General features: G+C 39.5%; 1 protein-coding gene across 5 annotated transcripts in view; it reads right to left on the bottom strand.

Annotated features, from left to right (window-relative positions):
* Window positions 1–18,823, bottom strand: part of FKTN (fukutin) — an 81,655-nt gene that overhangs the window by 40,252 nt on the left and 22,580 nt on the right. For 3 of the 5 annotated variants that reach the window (XR_012786440.1, XR_012786439.1, XR_012786438.1), the window contains exons 7-10: window positions 16,386–16,515; window positions 14,333–14,466; window positions 12,466–12,593; window positions 6,590–6,864 (exon numbers count right to left, since the gene is read on the bottom strand). Coding sequence is in view for 2 of the 5 variants with exons in the window: in XM_075560265.1 (XP_075416380.1) it covers window positions 6,651–6,864; window positions 12,466–12,593; window positions 14,333–14,466; window positions 16,386–16,515 (606 nt within the window). In the remaining 3 variants the exon portion in view is untranslated. Of the gene's footprint in view, window positions 1–5,805; window positions 6,865–12,465; window positions 12,594–14,332; window positions 14,467–16,385; window positions 16,516–18,823 lie in introns of those variants that run through there. The other 2 variants (XM_075560265.1, XM_075560266.1) reach the window with 1 other exon arrangement.

Below are 18,823 nucleotides of genomic sequence, written 5' to 3'. Positions count from 1 at the left end.
AAGAAAATGAGCTGATTCCAGGAACCCAAGTGGAAGGCGAATTTTGAGAATGATGAGGGCAACGAAGGTATAAGGGTGCTTTACTCAACTGATGTATGTATGGAATGTGATAAGAGTTGTATGAGCCCCAATAAAATGATTTATTAAAAAATTTTTTAACCAAAAAAATGAAAAAAGATGTGTGCCTAATGAGTATAATTCATAATACCTCAACTGTTATGGTACACACGAAAGGTGGGAAAGAAGTCATGGAGCCACAAGTAGTGCTAGACTACAATAAAACAATGGGAGGTGTCGAGAGAGCGGACTAAGCACTTACATTCTACCCAGAAATGCGGAATCAGCAAAAGAAATACTACAAGAAGATCTTCAGGCATCTTCTCGAGCAATACTTGTGGAATGCCTACATTTTTCACAGAGCAAAGAGCGACAAGCCTTTGGTTCATTCTGACTTCATTTGGAAATTTTCTGAACGGATCTTTGTAAACCACCAAACATCATCAAAGGTTGTGAATAGACCTGGGCGTCGCGCTGTTGATGTTGTCAACCCAGAACGCCTGACTGGTAGTCATTTCATGGACTATATCCCACCAACTGAAAAAAAGTCAGCACCGACATGGATGTGTGTGGTTTGTTGCTCAAAGTGAGATGGCAATGAAAGAGAATATGAAAGGAAAGCAGGTTCCAGTGTCCTGATTGTGATGTCGAACTTAGGGCAGTCCTATGTTTCAAAATTTTTCACACCCAGGATTTCTATTGAGTGCACCTTTGATGCTGCACCTTTTCTGAAAAATTGCAGTGTTTTTTATTTGATTACATTATTGAAAAAATTATATTATTTTTATATTTATTATAATTTATGATTTTGTGTATTAAAGTTTATCATACCTGGAATGTCGACTAGAGAGATTAAAACTGCTTAACAATTACAGGCCTACAATATAAAACAACTAATTTTATGCAAAACAATGTACCAATTTGGGTACAAAATTACTGACATAATTAGACTGCCAGGATGATTAAAGAAGAAAAAAGGCTGCTAAGTGTGCCCTGACAGACCAGGTCAAAGAAGCGTAGGGCCACTCATTTATGCTCCAGCCCCCACTCCAGTCACTGAAACTTCTCACCACTGTTGGCCCCTAAACCATCAAGGAGCTCTGCCTACACAGCAGTCTAACCCATCTCTATAGTAGGTCACAGGCAGCTCCCTGGAAAACATCCTTAAAAGTAACACAGAGAAGGACCTAGAGCCCCCTCGTCTCTCAGAAATTTGAGCCTATGAAAGGATGGAGGAAAGATCAATAGACATCACTCCCACCCCCTAAAAAAACAGAGACAAAAGGTAGTGACAGAGTTAACAACTCTCACAGAAGAATCACACAAGATCTGTCACAGAAGGAAATATTCAGAAGTCTGCTCGGAGCAATACAGGAGCTGAGGGGAAGCAATGCAGAACAAGGATGCAATGATAGAGGAGATAAGTCTGCAATAGAGGCAATGAAGTCCACACACCAAATGAAAATACAGGTACTAATGGAGGAGGTAGTAGAAGCCACACACAAATTTACAGAATTAAGAATAGGCTTGAGCCACACACAAATTTACAGAATTAAGAATAGGCTTGAGCCACACACAAATTTACAGAATTAAGATTAGGCAGAGAACCATATCAGTGATCTCGAGGACACTCAAACAGACCTCAGCAAGCAGGAAAGACCATCAGATAGGAAAATTAAAGAAGCAGAAGATAACCTGAGATCAATGACAGATACTATGAAGAGGAATAATATTCGAATAATTGGTCTACTGGAGCAGAACACACCATACAAGTTGACAGCCAAGATAGCAAAGGAATTTCTGGAAGAAAAATTTCCCACTCTAACGTGTGAGAACCAGGAGCTCATACAGGAAGCAGAAAAAACATCAGTTAGACTGGACCCAAGAAGAACTCGCCAACTTATAATAGTAAAAACATCCAACTTAGAGGAGAAAGAGAAAATTTTAAGAGCTGCAAGAGAAAGGAAGACTGTCACATACAAAGGACCACAGGTAAGAATATGCAGATACCATGAAGAGGAGAGTGGAGCAACATCTTCCAAAAGCTGAAAGAAAAAAAACACCTACCCCAGAATCCTGTACCCTGCCAAGTTATCCATTAAGATAGATGGGGAGGTAAGGCTCTTCCAGCACAAGGAAAGACTCAAAAAATATGCTGCAAGACATCCAACCCTGCGGAAGATGCAGGCTGCCTCACTATGGCCAGAGGATCAACCTCCACCAAGAACAAGCAGGAGACCACCATATAGCCCATTTCCATCCAGGAGTTTACGTGCCAGAAACAATTACCAGGACAACAGGGTCTCAGAGGGAAAAGAAAACAAAATAGAAACTCTCCACTCAAACACAGCACACTGATATGAAGGGAGACATGAAAATACCTAAAACACAAGATCGGGTATGACAACTATGAATCCACAGATTGTGATATTAACTCTGAATTCCAATGGACTTATTTATACATTTAAAGAAAAAGGCTGGAGGACTGGTTCAGAAAACATAATCCAGCACTCTGTTGTCTGCAAGACACACATTTTAAGCTCACAGACAAAAATAAACAGAATAAAAGCCTAGCGGAAAGTACACCAGGCAAATGGGAACTTAAAAAAAGGCAGGCGTGGCGATCTTAATCTCTGACAAAATGGACCTCAAGGTTCAAACCATAAAGAGAGACAAGGAGGGACACTCCAAAATGCTCAAAGGCTCAGTAAAACAACAACCAGTTAGCATACTGCATATTCATGCACCCAACAATGGAGCGGCGAATTTCGTCAAACTATTAAAAAGATGAAAAAAACACCACAGATTCACCAATAATAATAGTAGGTGATTTTAACACTCCGCTATCAGAGAAAATGTTCCCAATTATTACCCATAAGAGAAATGCAAATTAAAACAAGATACCACCTAACACCCTCAAAGATAGCCCAATTAAAAAAAACAGAAAGCATCAAGTGTTGGAGGGGCTGTGATGAAATATGAACTCTCATTCACTGCTGGTGGACCTGGAGGTATGTACAGCCACTATGGAAATCAATTTGGCAATATCTAAAACAGAAGGAAACTGAGCTACCATACGACCCAGCAATCCCCCTACCAGGCATATCCCCAGAAGAGGCCAGAAACAAACAACTCAAATTTCCATCAACAGACGAATGGATTAAAACACTGTAGTACATACATCCAATGGAGTATTATGCATCCCTAAAAAAACAGTGACGAAAGTATGAAGCACATTGCTGCATGGGAAGTACTGGAGGATATTATGCTAAGCGAAGTAAGCCAAGCACAAATGGACAAGTACAACATGAGTCCACCAAAGTAAGCGTAAAAAACTGCAAAAGCGGCATAGGAGAAAATCTATTATATACATACACTCCTGGGGCGAGGTCCAGGTACTATGGCAGAAGCCAGACCAAACGCAGGGATACATATGGCATCCAACTTAAAAAGAGGAGAAAATTAAGAAGGAGAAACAAAGACATGGGTAGCAGGAGCACAGGGCACTAACACACCTACTGCTTTTATCTCCACAGGAGAGACACAGACCAGACTTCAACCCAGTGCACCAATACATGAATGCAACATAACAGCATTTAGCTGCAAACTAACAGAGAGGTCTGCAGGGCTGGCTCCAATTCCAACTACGTGGATGGCATGTAGAGGACAGTACTGAAACTGCAGCTCAGGGAGGGGGTGTTTCTGATCAGGAACAAATGAAACGGGAAGGAGAGAGAGTGGAACATTCCCTGGCCCACCAAGCCCCAAGGACAATACTTCTCTTCAGAGCAGCCAATGCACAGAGAAGACTATAGGGCTGACCTTACCACAAGGCATGAAGTCCCCCACTGAACCACAGCATTACAGGGGACAACACTGTGCCAGATATGACCCCACCACACCAGGGCGAAACTCTAATGGTGTACAACAGAGCAGCAAAGGGAGAAAATGCAATGAAGTCCCTAGGGAATACCAAAATAGACTTTGGGACTAGGCCATGGCACCCTACTAGACTCGAATGACCAGAAAACACTCCTAAAGGTCAACTAATAGACTTGGAACTATTTATAGACTTTTCTTTTTTTTGTTTTCTTTTATTGCTTTGTTTTACTCTGTCTTGTTTTTGTGCGTATTATTGTCTCTGCATGTGTGTCTAGGTGGGATAAACAATCCAGAGGAGAAACCAAGAGACTGATGATTTGGGGGTGGGGTGGAGGGCGGGCAGGGTACAGGTGAGGGAGAGGTGGGAGGAAAGGAAGGAGGTGTCAACCAACCCAGGGACAAGGGAACCACCTCTAGTTCTTTTAATGCTTCCTTCCCACCACTATCATGACTTCAATTCTACTTTAAAAATTCGGCTAGACCAGAGTATGTACACTGGTACAGATAAAAGCTCAAAACACAAGGAATCCACAACAGATAAACCCCTTAGGGCCAATAATGAGAGTAGCAATACCAGGAGGGTAGGGAAAAGGTGGGGCTAGAAGGAGAACTGATCAAAAATGATCTACATATAAGCCCTTCCCAGGGGGATGGACAACAGAAAAGTGGATGAAGGGAGCTAGTGTTCGGTATAAGACATTTAAAAATATATATAAAATAATTTATAAATTATCAAGGGTTTGTGAGGGAGGGAGGTTGGGGAAAAGGAAAAATGAGGAACTGAGATCAAGAGCTCAAGTAAAAAGAAAATGTTTTGAAAATGATGATGACAACATATGTATCGATGTGCTTGATACAATTGATATATGGATTGTTATAAAAGTTGTAAGAGCCCCTAATAAAATGATTAAAATTTTTTTAAAATGAAAAATTTCCACAAATTTGTTGAAGCCTCCTTGTATTTTCATATATTCTATCCCATTTGCAAGTGAATGGAGCAGAAAGCATTCCCAGTGCACTTAGGGATTTTTTTTAATGGAAAAACTTGATGGTTCCAGAGTTGGTAGACATTGACCAAGGAAGGAAATTTAAGTTCTTGCCCCATCATATTCCACAGAATGCATGGTTAGGGATGGACACAAATTTTACAAACACTAGGATCTGGGGGAGGAGTCCCAATGGCACAGTGGTTACAAGTTGGGCTGCAATCCAAAATGGCAGCAGTTCAAAACTAGTAACTATTCTGCCAGAGAAAGAGTTACAGCCTTGGAAATTCACAGAGGCCGTCCCATACTGTCCTGTACGGTGGCTATGAGTTAGCATTGACTCAATGGCAGTGAGATGATGTGAGGTGGGAAAAGGTTGCCAGGTTTATCGTTCCTATTCTGCTTGTGGAAACTTGATGTAGCAGGAAGGAGAAAAAATAAATAGGTTTACAACATCAGTCGAGTTGGTTCACAGACCACACAAATTAAAAACTCATTGTAACAAATTGATCCTGACACACACAGCAATTGCATCAGAAAGACAGAGAAAAACTGCTCCACAGGATTTGTAACACCGTAAATCTTTTGGGGAGTGGACAGCTTTCTTTCTCCGTCTGTCTGTGGCTGCTGAGTTTGAACTACTGACCATTCTGTTAGCAGGCCAGTCCTTCGGGCTCCTTATAAATAAAATATATTGCTTTTTGTTAGGTGCCATCGAGTCAGTTTGACCCTATGCACCACATAACGAAACACGGCCTGTTTCTGCACCAACTAATTATATGGATCTGTAATGCAAGAATGAATAATACTGAAAAGTAAACCTGGTAGAAGTAGAAACATTTCTATTTTAGAGTTAATAAAATTGGGAGTATGAAGAATATAAATTCAGAAAATATTAAATGTTTATTCGAGGCACAGTGACTGAGAATAAGAGCAATTCTAGTAGCATGGCTTCACATGACTAATTTGTCAACAAGGGCCCCCTGGGTCAGTGAAAATATCCTGGCTATGGTTGGAAACAGCCATTACACAGCTCAAGGTGTCTGGTTCACATCAGATAGGAAAATTTACTAAGAGTGTGTCGACACTTACCTATCTTCCACTTTGCTAGATTCCCTTATAGAATCATGCCCTGTGCTCTAAATAAATGTCACATCAAGTTGCTTGTCAAAGCAATCTGCTGGCATCTTTCTGTGATGTCACTTAGTCTGATCACTCAAATATCAACCCAGGCTCCACAATCTTAAAGCAGCACTAAACACCAGTTTAGATGCTAGAACAGAAACAACTCTTTTCATCCCCTTCGTTAGCTGTGCCCAGTGAGCTCATCCTCCAATCCAAATAGCACCAGACTTAAAAAGCGTAACAAAACGAGAACACCCTTACCAGAGATATCACATTCTATCTGAGCTTGTCAAAGGGTGAGGGTGTTTCTTTAGAAAGAAATAGTGCTTACCAAAGGGAGGGAGGGGAAGGAGGGAGACGGCTGTCTCATTCATTTGTTTCTCCACTGTAACCTAGCAATGTCCCTGGCACATAGAAACTGCCTCAGTAAATGTTGAGTGAGAATAAAGAAGATGGCCCCAAAGTTAGGGTCTTTTCTGTGTCGTCATGCTTATCATTTTTCTTTGGCTCTCACTTATACTTTAAAAATGTTTTTGTACCTTTTTAAACAGCTAACCACCATTTTTCAGGAAAGGAATACTCCCATTTCAATCTAGTGTCTCAGTATAACTGGATAACTTCATCCCACTCGGAAATCGGCCAGATTCCATTGGGCTGCACATTGGGGGGAGAGTGCTTCCAGTCCCACGTCTTCACAGGAATTTTCCAGGTCTTCCCGTAGTTGGCTTCAATGTATTCAATGGTTTCACAAGGCACATGAACCTTCATGTCTACAAATTCAGTCCAGCAGAGCGTAAACTTGGGAAACACGTACCTGTAGTAAAACGGAGCATGGGGAAAGGTTAGGTTTCAACAGTGGATGTCCTCGCTGAGGAATCCAGTTGTGAGTGCACTTTAACTGAGGCTTCTCCTTCAACAGCTCTAACAACAGACCAGAGTGGACATTTCTCTCCCCTTCTAAGGTTATAAGGACCCCAAGGATTTTTTGAGAATCATCTTTTCCCCCAGACCACATGGTTGAGGGACACACAAGGCTCTGACCTTTCTGAAGTTCTGTAGTCACTTCAAGTAATTTAAATTTTACATATTGCAAAAGAAATCTAAAACTAACAGTCAGTTAACTTTACTTTACCTTTATATTTTAACTTTAGAATCTGCTTTAGTGTTTTCTGAGAAATGTTTCTTTTCTTCACAACACACAAAGAACCTCAGAGATGAGATGGGAAGTGGCAATAGCAGAGCTGAAAATATCCTTAGGATTAAAGAAAGACCCAGGCAAAAGCCAGTTATCTAAGTATAATTATATTGTAAGTATAATTATATTGTAAAAATGGTCCTAATTGGCATGTTCTCGATGGAAAGGTCAGTTCTAACATACTTTGTTTATGAAAATAATATATTTTTCCATCAGATGAACATAAAGCCAGACACATAGAAATGAGAAGCTGGACAAATTCTAAAGAAAGCAATGAGTCTTGTCTACTCAAACCAATGGGTGCTGGCAGTAAATGGGTAATCCCAGCTGGCTTCTGTGAACAGATAGCCAAGGCAAATCTACTAACTGAGGAAGAAATAAGATACAGCTTAGCTCAACCATCTGCTATTCCCAATTTGACTCTGCACACTCATATTCATTGGACTGCTTATTCTGTCACCAGACACACCCATCCATCACTAGCCTCCAGCCTTGCCAATCCAGACACTGGTCAGCAGAATGGCCACCTGTCCCATCCTATCAAGTTGACACACTAAAGCTGAAACGAGGCAGAAATCATGGTCCATCTAGCAATATAGGCTTTCTCTGAAACAGAAGCTTCTATGGTCTCATCATAATATTTTATTGAAAGAGAAAAAAAAGAGAGGTCCAGGAGGGAGGGCGTGGATATGAAAACTACACATTTTAAGAAAGCAAGCATTTGGGACAATGCAGACGGTATGAGCAAAACACACTCAACATTGATTTACAAACCTAAACACTGAAAACATGTAAACAACATTAAAATGACGCAAGGACAATTTAACTCAAATGTTAATTTTTGCCCCTACAAAAAAACAAACTGAAATTTAGGGTTTGCTTTCCCTCAACTCTTTCTTTCAATGCATTCAGCATAAACAAAACAAAACAAAACAAAAAAACCCTGCTTCCTAGGAGAAGAGGAAAGATAAATAAACCATAAAATGAGAAAACTGCCAGTGAAATGAGATTGTGGAGAGGAAGAGAGGACTGGAGCACATGCCATGTCCTCTGTCCAGGTTACCAGGAAACCACGGGGGAAAAGGGAAATTCACCCAGGTCTACAATACTACCTTTCCTTTGAAAGCTAAAATTAAGTTCAGCTAAGCAGTATGCCCTGGGATGGAAACAAAAGTATCAACTAATTTAAACTCTCACTAAGACAGCCTGAAATTAGAATGACATTTAAGGGCTCAAATATAACACCAGCTGTGAGGATGGGCAGCCAGCAGTATTTCATTCTGTTGTACTTAGGGTCACTATGAGTCAGAACCGACTTGACAGCATCGAGCATCAATGAGGCTCAATTACAACGCTTCTGTCATTCAATTTCAGCTCCATGTCACATTTATTTTTGCATAGACAATAGTCAGAATTGAGTTAGCAGATCATGCTTCTCACCCTACCCACTCGCAGAAGTCCATTCTGACTCACAGTGACCTTAGAGGGGTTCCAGGCTATAAATATTAACGGGAGCAGATTACCTCATCTTTCTCTCTCAGAGTGGCCAGTGGGTTTGGACTGCCTACCTTGCATTTAGTAGTCTAATGCTTACCCCACAAAGCCACCAGGGCTCCCTTTAGCTTCAGAGACATCCTAACAATCTGTTACTTACTGGTTCTAGGATAAACGAATCGTATTAGTTAGTACAGTTAGTTAATACTTATGATGTATTTCAGTTATGGTTAACTGAATTGCCAATTAACTGTTTTTAGTTTTTTACATCTTATTGTTAGTAATATGTGAGGTGTAGTCAATTAATACGGTTCTTCCAGCCATAATTCCTTCTGTGATGCATAAAACTCAGGACTCTGCCTGGGGCTCTGATCCCATTTTGCAGGGAGTCCTCTGTTACAGGGAAGCCCAGGTGGCATAGTGGTTAGACAATTCTGTTGTGATCTGTAAAAGGTCAGTAGTAGCTCAAAACCACTAGCCACTCTGCAGGAAAAAGACAGGGCTTTCTACTCCTGTAAAGAGTTACAGTCTTGGTAACTCATAAGGACAGTTCTACCCTGTCCTATAGGGTTGCTATGAAATGGCATCAACTCAATAGCAGTGATTTGTTTGTTTTATAGGATTAAGGTGGGTTTACGTCCTAACCTGTCTACTAAGGTAAACCCACCTTAATGCTATAACAGAGGGGGTAAAAAAAAAATCAAACCAATAACTCACTGTCATTGTTTCCTTGGGAGCAACTTTAGACGTTACTAGAGGGTGTGGCTTAGGAATCCATTCTTTGTGTTTTTGGGGGTATGGTAGGCTAAAAGACAAACACCACAGTTCCATCAAAGCTGCTCCTTAGGGTTTAAGAGCTATCTGGGACACAGGAATCTGAGGACCTTTGGAAGAGCATGGCCAAGATGTCTATCAGAAATGGTGGGAGCTGCTAAGACCACATGCACCAGAGTCTGTGGCACGGGGACTCAAGAGGAGCAACACTGAGGCTATGGGGTACCTTCTCATCTGGCCCGAGACTAAGAGACAGTGACACATGGGCTGTCTTGTTGTTGTTGTTAGGTGCTGTGAGTCGGTCCTGACTCATGTACAATAGAACAAAACAGTTTGGTCCTGCACCATCCTCACATTTGTTGGGCTTGAGCCTATCACTGAAGTCACCATGTCAAGCCATTTTGTCGAGGGTCTTCCTCTTTTTCACTGGCCCCCTCCTTAGTGCATTTTCATTTCATCTCCAAAACTCTAGTCAGTGGTAGGTACAACATTGAGAAGTAACAAAAGAATGTTGAGATTGCATCCTGTGAAAGACAGACAACTTAAGACCTAGGTCAAACAAGGACATTACATCAATTTCCAACTCTCACAGGTTTGACTGTGGTAAGCATTCTCTGATATTAATAAGCTTTTCTCAGAATGAACTATTCATGGGAAAAATAGAATATTATAAGGATAACAAGACTCAGAAACTAGTTCTTAGAAATTTACTAGAAATGGTGTTAGGGAATGACATAGAGTCCAGGCAGTCCCTGAAAGTAAACAGCGCTAGAAGAATGAAATGGCATATGGTTAGAGGACTCTTCCACAGCAGCTCCTCTCCGCAGCCAGCCTGTGCTCTTTTCTCTGTCTTTTAAGGCCATGGGAACATGCTAGCAATTCTGGGACTCACACCATCTGTCCAGACAGTTCTATCACTGCGCATTTTCCCTGTTAACTAATCAGCACACTTCACACTTCCCGACACTGCTACTCCACAGAGCAGTTCAAGCAGAATGAAAGAAGCCTTCGCTATCCAGAGACGCAGTGGCTGGAAATGAACAGTGCTTTTGAGGCTGGTGGATTTCATATTACAAGAGGAATGAAATTCAAGTCTCAGAAGGAAATCTAAGAAAAACAAGCTTCTAACCAAGTTCTAGAAATTATCTTTCTTAGAAAAAAGGTGACAGTCTCATATGTTTTCTGTAGGAATACTTGTAGCAGTTTAATATTGAGATAATTTAAAATATTTCTAATATGTAGATTTCTCACAAGACTCAAGAGGAATATACTTTTAAACTAGTAGTGTTACTAGTAGTAGCAGCAGCAAACACTGTCAAAGTCCTTGTGCAATAACTCATTTTACTAATAAAGCAAACATGAAAATTTCTATTATTATCCCATTTTACAAGGAGGGAACTTTAAGGCACGGAGAGGTTACATAATCTGCCCGAGATGTCTAAGGCCCCTGCCGTAGAGCTGATCCCAACTAATAGCAACTCTGTTTGGGTTTCCAAGACTATGAATCTATAGAGGAGCAGTCAGCTTCATTTCTCTGACACAGGGTGGCCGGGGGTCTGAATCACCGACTTTGTGGTTAGCAATGGAGCTGTGATTCAAATAAAAGTGTACAGTGCTATCCTATTACTCAAGTTCCCAGTGCCTCACAGAAAATCTGAAGTTGTGAGGACTGCACTGATATAAAATATTCACAAGAATGTCTGACACATGGAAAGCATGAAAAAAGTGCGCGCGCGCACGTCTGCTAAGCTCAAGACTCAAACCCACCAGTTGTTCCTCAACATAAAGATGGGGGTATCTGTTCCTATAAAGGATTAATGCCTTGGAAACCCTATATGACAAAGGGGGGTGGGGCACACACATACACACACAATCTTTAATCAACTCAACAATCTTATGTGATTTCAGTATGACAGCATTTTCAAGAAGACATATTACTGAGTAGTAATCAGTAGTATTCAGAAAAGCTACTGGGATGGAACTAAAGTCTGGAAGACTCTACGCTCATATTCTTCATGCTTTCATTCTCTCTGCTACTTCCTCTCACTGTCCCTCTTCTTCTCCTACCCTTTCTGTTCAACCGAGGATGGGCTGATTGTTTAAGAAAGTAGAGCATAATTATTTCTATGTCATTTTTTGTTGTTTTTTCCCCCTAAGAGTTTGACAATACAGTATTTAAAAACCACCAAAAAGAAACACCAAAATTTAAAAAGCCTAAGGGTAAAAATGCTAACCTAGCATACTGCTTTTCATCAATCTTGAGATACTTTCTACCCCATTTTTCCATCTGTGAATCAAGTGTTTTATAATTATAACTGGCAGTGTTTTTCTTTTTTGGTAGTACATAAAACAGTATATCTTACAGTCAAGATGATTTCCTACTTTATAAAATATGGAAACTGCTAAGCCTAATGAGTATCACTTAAGGAGTAACCCTCAGCCTATGTACCATGTATACTCGTGGATAAGCCCAGTTTCCCAGCACTTTTTAAATTCAGTTTTTGTGGTAAAATTAAGTGCCGACTGATATTCAGGTCAGTTTATACTCTAGTATATATATGTTATAGAAACATTCCAGAGTTTGCCTAGAATTCACAGCATCAACCTTGTTCAACCCAAGTTTCCCTCGACTCTCTCTCTTTACTGACAATTATTCATTCACCTACAGCTGGAATAGTCAATCAGTATTATGGCTCTGTATTTGTGTTGGGATTTGTATTCCTTGTCTTAGCTTTCCGTTTCTGGGGACTTATGGACCTCCAGCCATAATCACAAGCCCAGCACACTCCTTCTGTGTAGAGCGTCCTCGCAGGCAGTCCTTGCTTTGTAGGCGAGCGGCCATAAGGGTAAGCTACGGCAACACTACCTGAAAGTGGAGCTGAGACAGACTCGCTGGTTTTCACATTCAGTTACTTCTCTAGTTCATTTTAAAAGTACTTATCTGATTCATACTTAAATTTCTTTCCTGTTTTGGCCTGAGTGCCTCCATTCCACATATGGTCAGTCTCTTCATAGAAGAAAAAAATGTCAAGTTTCACATCATCTTTTCCCTGGAAAGATAGTTCCAAGCTGTCTTCTACCTAGGTAGAAGATGAAAACTGTCAGACTGAAACAAAATGCATATTTTCTAAAATGACTGTTAAGTTTTATACAGTGTTCCTAAAATGTATTTTTTTTTCAAGAGGAAAGTCTCTCAGATAGGGGTATATCTTCCACCAGTAGCATGCCATCATTTAATTTCTTTCATAAATAATGCTGCATCTTACAACTGAAGACAACTCAGAATATATGATGTAAGGTTGATGAATTATCATTTCCCATAGAAAATAGAAACATTCTATTTCAGTGTCCTGTCCTGACTAAAGGGGAGAAAAAAAAAGATTTATTATCAAGAATTGAGCCAACTCAATCAATATGTAGACACTCAGACACAAATGGCATTATATAAACCTAAACATATAGGTTATAGATATGAAAAAAAGAAGTAAAAGTTAAGGTATAGAACAAAGATCTCTGAGAGCATTTCACTAAAAAATGATCCCACAATTATGCTCCCTGTGGATCAGATGTGGTACATCTGTCTGTTACAGCACTAATCACATACTAATTATTTGTGTTTTTTTCTCCCAGTGAGACAGTGAGTTCCTCAAAGGTCAGGGTTATAATTTATGCACACTTATATCCTTAGTGTACAAGCTTTGGTGGTGCTGTCAGGAAAGCCACTGCAAAGTTGACAGTTCAAACCCACCAGACACTTCTTGGGAGAAAGAGACTGTCTGAAACAGTAAACATCAAAGCCCTGGACACTTTATGCAGGGTTGCTATGAATTGGAATTGACTTGATGACAGTGGGGTGTCCTGAATGTGGACACAGAGTGAGTGTTCGGTCAGAAGTTCTACTACTTTGACCTCAGAACCAGATTCTATTCAAAATTTTAAATAAATGGTAATAAATATTTATGACAGGGCAAGCAATTTTCAGTGACTAACTATACATGTAGTTGCTCCTGAGAAGAAGCAAGTTAAGAGTGAGATGATTACACAGAATCAGGACATGGGGGACCAAACCATCTGAAGGAGAATTCATCTAAGCTATGATCGAGCCCTGCTTTGACCCAAGGAAACTGCTGATCTACAACACCCTTCCTTGGAAAAATGTAAGGTAAACAAGGGATTCAGTATTTGTTCTACATTTCTACCCTTTGGCAATTAATGCAATTAATGAAATATTTAATGTCAAATGATATCCAGGCCTAAGTGAAGATTTTTTAGAAAACACATGGAAAACAGTATAGCTGTGGAAGGGAGTGGGCTATGCTTCTTATTCTATAAACTTAGTTATCACATATTAACTTTACCTAATGTAATTGTAAAGAAACCCTGGTGATGTAGTGGTTACATATTGGCCTGTGGTCCTAAAGCTCAGCAGTTGGAAACCACCATAGAAAACCTGAAAGATGAGGTTTTCTATTCTCGATAAAAGTTACAGTCTTGGAAACTCACAAGAGCAGTTCTATCCTGCCCTTCAGGGTCACTATGAGTTGGCATTGACTTGAAAGCAGTGAGTTTGATTGCTTTCTTAATAGTAGCTTGTAGTACATTTATTGACAAGTACTCATGAGTCTTCTCCCCTTATCACAAATTTTCTAGTTTTTCCTAAACAAGGCAGGAGTTTAAGTGGTAACAAGCTTCTGACAAACTGAAGCTGGCCAAGTGATAAAATGATGCATACATGTGCTTACTCTTCTCTGAGTTGCTTAATATAAACTACATCAAAGGCATGTTACTTATAAAGTTAAAGCCGAGTTTTATCACTGACCTTTCCAAATTTGTGCTTGAGTGGAAGTCCTGCATCCTGAAATGCTATAATAATATCAGATTTGTAATCTTGTATAAAAATTCCTAAGTCAACATCTTTGCTATAAGGAATAATGTCGCACTGCCGATACCACCCTAGGGGGAAACAGGAATAAAAGCAAATTCTAAAATGCCTTAAGCACACACAAAATCAATCAGTCATCATGATGAATGATCTTTTTATCGGACATTTTATTTCATAGGAATAGATTCAGGGTACATTACCAAATACCTTATTAGAAAAAAAAAAGCCCCAACTGAAAGACTACTTGTGATTTTCAGTCACCCGTTGAAGAATATATGTTTTTAAATCTTACTTTTCCCTGGTGTGAGCACTACTAAACTTCCTCAGAAACTCTGATGATATATTTTCATTTCTGAATAATGCATTAGCTTGAAGAATGACCTGACAGTGGTCTGATAGCAACACGACAGAGCACGGGAGCGCTGCCTCTCTGGGTTGCCAAGGTATACAGGAGCACAAAGTTTCATCTTTGTCCTTGAGAGTAGCTGGTGGGGTTACACTGCTGGCCTTGTGGTTGGCAGTCCAATGAGTAACGCACTGTACCACCAGGGCTCCTTCAGTGCACTCAATGGGGGTCATGAAACCTCCGGTTTCCTTTTAATAGCAACTTATACAAGAACGACAGAAGCGAGTCTATTTCCCCATCTCAGAATGTACAGACTGGTAAGGCCGTGGCGGCCAATCAGCACTGCTACCAGGTTTGTACAAGAAATCACAACGCTCCTTCTTATCTTCCTCTATTTAGAAATGCTTAGTGCAGAGCAAGGAATTTGAATGGAATGTAAGTAAAGACACAGAATAGAGTTGCTGTTATCAAAGGCCAAAATCTTTGGGATAGAATAAAATGTATGTCTAAGGGGTACTCAAAAAGCAACAACCACCACCACCCAGAATTTTGCTGGGCAGAGCATCAAGCAACTGGCTCTGAGCGAGTGCACTCAGTAGTGTTGCCTGGGAAGGTTCCCTCAGGCCACGGTGAATTTTTTTGTAAAAGCAGTTTTGCTTGAACCTCCTTTTTTGTGAGGACTGATTTAAGAGAACACGTGTGGCCGTGAAATTTTGTTTCCTGCTTGGGAAAAATGCCACAGAAACTGTTGTGATATTGAACATAGCTTACAAGACAGTGCTATGGGAAAAATTCAAGTGTACAAATGGTTTCTCATTTCAAAAAGGTGAAATGTTGACTGATGACAAACCTCAATCTTGATGTCCATTAACTTCCCAAACGGAGGAAAACGTAGACTCACAGTGTATTTGGAGTTTGTTCCAGCAGCTAAGACTGTCAATCAAGCTTTCTATTTAGAGGTTCTGAAAAGATTATGTAACTGTGCAACCAAAAAGCGTCTGATTGGTGGCCGACGGGGGACTGGGCTTGCCACCAGGACAACGCACCTGCTCACACAGCCATTCTCAGTGCACCGTTTTTTTTTTGTGGCAAAAAACAGCATACTTCTCTTGCCCAGAGCACCATACTCACCTGATCTTGCTCCGTGCGACTTCTTTTTGTTTCCGTGAATGCAGAAGGGACATGAAAGGATAGTGATTTGACAATGTAGAAGAGGTGACCAAAAAATGAGGGAGGTGCTGTCAGCCATTCAAACACATGAGTTTGAAAAATGTTTCCAAGAATGTAATCACAGATTTGACAAATAAATGTAATGGAGGATACTTTGAAGATGATCAGGTAGTTTTGTAAAAACATTTAGATACATAGCTTTGAAAAAAGAATTTCTGGTTCTTTGGGATATCCTCTCATAGTCAACATGATCTCATATCTGATATAAATTACATATATGTATTACTTATAGTTTTAGAAATACAAACATGACCTTCCTTAGTTTTAGATTTCCAAAGTAAATTCCATTAAAAATTCCTAAGTCCTTTTTCCATGCACTAATAATTATTATACTTCAAATTTCAGTGTATTTCCTCATTTCAAGCAGTGATTCTGAAGGTCAAAAAGGCAAAGGTAAATTACTAAGAATTTTACCTAGACAAGTGCCACTGCTCAGCCAGAATCGTATTCCCAATTTCTTTAGTGTTTTGGCTGCCAGTTGCAACAATTCTTTTGCGCTTTTCCGAAAGGCCATAGCTTCCACAGTATTATCATCAAGGTATTGCTACAAAAATAATAAGTCAGCTGTTATAGTAATACTTAAAATGCTAGAAGCATTTCTGTAACATCTAAAATGTGAAAATTCACATTTTTGCCAGCATTAGTTCTATTACTAAAACCAAGATTTGTAAAATAAACAGCACAAGTAAAATTAAAAAGAAATATCAAGTTACACAGTTCCTTGTTAGTTGCACATTAAAATTATGTATCTATGAACAGACTTTAGGAGAGACAAATTAAAAGGAAAAGAATATAATCAGAATTCCTAAAGAACAAGATTTATACCTCCCGAGCCCCCTTATGTCACAATCTAGACGACTGGCTGTGTGATACTTACATAATTTCATGTCAACGTGAAGAGATACAAAAGTGTAAGGGTGGAGTCTAGCCTGTCAATCAGGTCACAGCCTGATGATGACTCCTTGTCATCATCATCATTGTCATTATATATATCAAGACCCACTTGGGTTTCCAAGACTAATTGTTTTCCCAATTAGAAAGCCCAGTCTTTCTCCTGCGGAACTGCTGGTGGTTTCAAACTGCTGACCATGTGGATTGCAGCCCAACTCATAACCACAACACCACCAGGGATCCTTGGTTAGGGGGCGAGAAGGCAAGTATTAAAGCTACAAGTATAGCTGCAGCAAAATGCACTCAATGACATTTTCATCATTTACTGGTGCTATATTATGGAGATTTCAAAAGACTGTTTTGAAGTACAAGGAGACTTCAAAAGTTCATGTAAAATTGTTTAATTACCATTTGCATGAAGTTTTTTAAGGCCCTTTGAATAGTAGGAAAAAACCCCATGGAATTTTAAATTATAGTATAAAAAAGGTTAAATAAATAAATAAATTAGAGAATCTGTGTCTAATCATAGCACAATTTTTTAGCTATGTGACCAGGAACACTTAACTCCTGGATATAAAGCCTCTATGTATCTATCTGCTGAACAGAAGAAAAGGTGAAATAAAACTTTTCTGAAGCTTAAGTTTCTAATCTGTAATCTAAGGATAATCATCATACTATGAAGGACTGTTGTAAAGATTTGATGAGCTCATGGACGAAAGAAAAATCCTTTGCAAATTCTGAAGTTCGAAACAAGTATTATAGTTAACCATTTACTACGACTTCTTGCTGTTGGGTGTTTCTTCATGTTCTGGGACAAAGGAGAGTAGCATAAGTTCTCCAGGGACATCTCACTACTGAGTCTGCACCTCTGGCATTACAGACTAGGCTTGTATGCTCCACTCTCTACTTTAGGTCCAGCTTCCTCTCTTTCCTGCTCACACTTCATAGTCCAGAGATAACTTATAATGCTCCAAGCCAAGCAAAACTTTCAAGTCTCTGTGGCTTCATGCATGTTTCCTTGTCCTGGATACTCTTGACTAGCAATATCTATCTGGTTCTCAGCTCAGGGTGGCCTCTAGGAAAATGTTCTAGCCTTCTCTGGAAGACATGCATTTCTCCTCCTTGTGCCGCTACCCAGTTTCATATTTGGGGGAAAGGGTTATGTTTGGTGCTAAATATGCAAAAATAAGATTGTCCCTATATATACATTTTAATATAATTCTTATATTGAATTATAATTACTTATTTTTATTTCCCCCACTACACTACCAAGATGGCTACTTGGGATAGATGATAAATCTGACTATTAACAGACTAGGTAGGAATGGTGCCTAGCACATAATATACAAACAACATATATTGATGTATGGGTAAATGAATAAATGATAGACAACATCCCTCTCATATGCCTACAGTAACCTAAAGTATCCTGTCATTCTTTAGGATGCAGTAGATAGGAATTTTGTCCCTAGAATGATCTTCAACAAAAGTCTGTAGGACTTTTAGAATGGAATGGGTAGTGGAAAAAAGTAGTTTGGGGGAAATTATTTGCAATTCATTAATATCGTTAAAAATATTATTTGAAAGAGAAGTTAGAAAGTAACTATACGAGATCTATAAGAATAGTTTACAACTTGTGTTTCACATCAGACACTGCATTTAAGACTGCTTGGCGCCACCAAGTGTTCAAAGTTATGTATGTCTACTTTAATTTGAAAATTGACTAGTATTTTCAAACATGGTTTTTCACATACAAAATGATAAAGAGTAAAATATTTGTATATAAAGGTAAAAAACATATTATCAGTCCTCCAAGGCATTCTATACCAGAAATTCCAAAACATTCACAGGGGAGTAAAAAACAGGATCACAAGTCTGTCTTGCTATAAGATCACTCAATAACATAATGATAAATAAATGTAAAGCTCCATATGGTATATTATGCATATAAACCTCCAGGC

The sequence above is a fragment of the Tenrec ecaudatus genome, chromosome 10, assembly GCF_050624435.1.
Source record: "Tenrec ecaudatus isolate mTenEca1 chromosome 10, mTenEca1.hap1, whole genome shotgun sequence".
Classification (NCBI taxonomy): Eukaryota; Metazoa; Chordata; class Mammalia; order Afrosoricida; family Tenrecidae; genus Tenrec; species Tenrec ecaudatus.
Note: the sequence above shows the minus strand (reverse complement) of the source record. Positions and strands in the feature narration are given on the sequence as shown.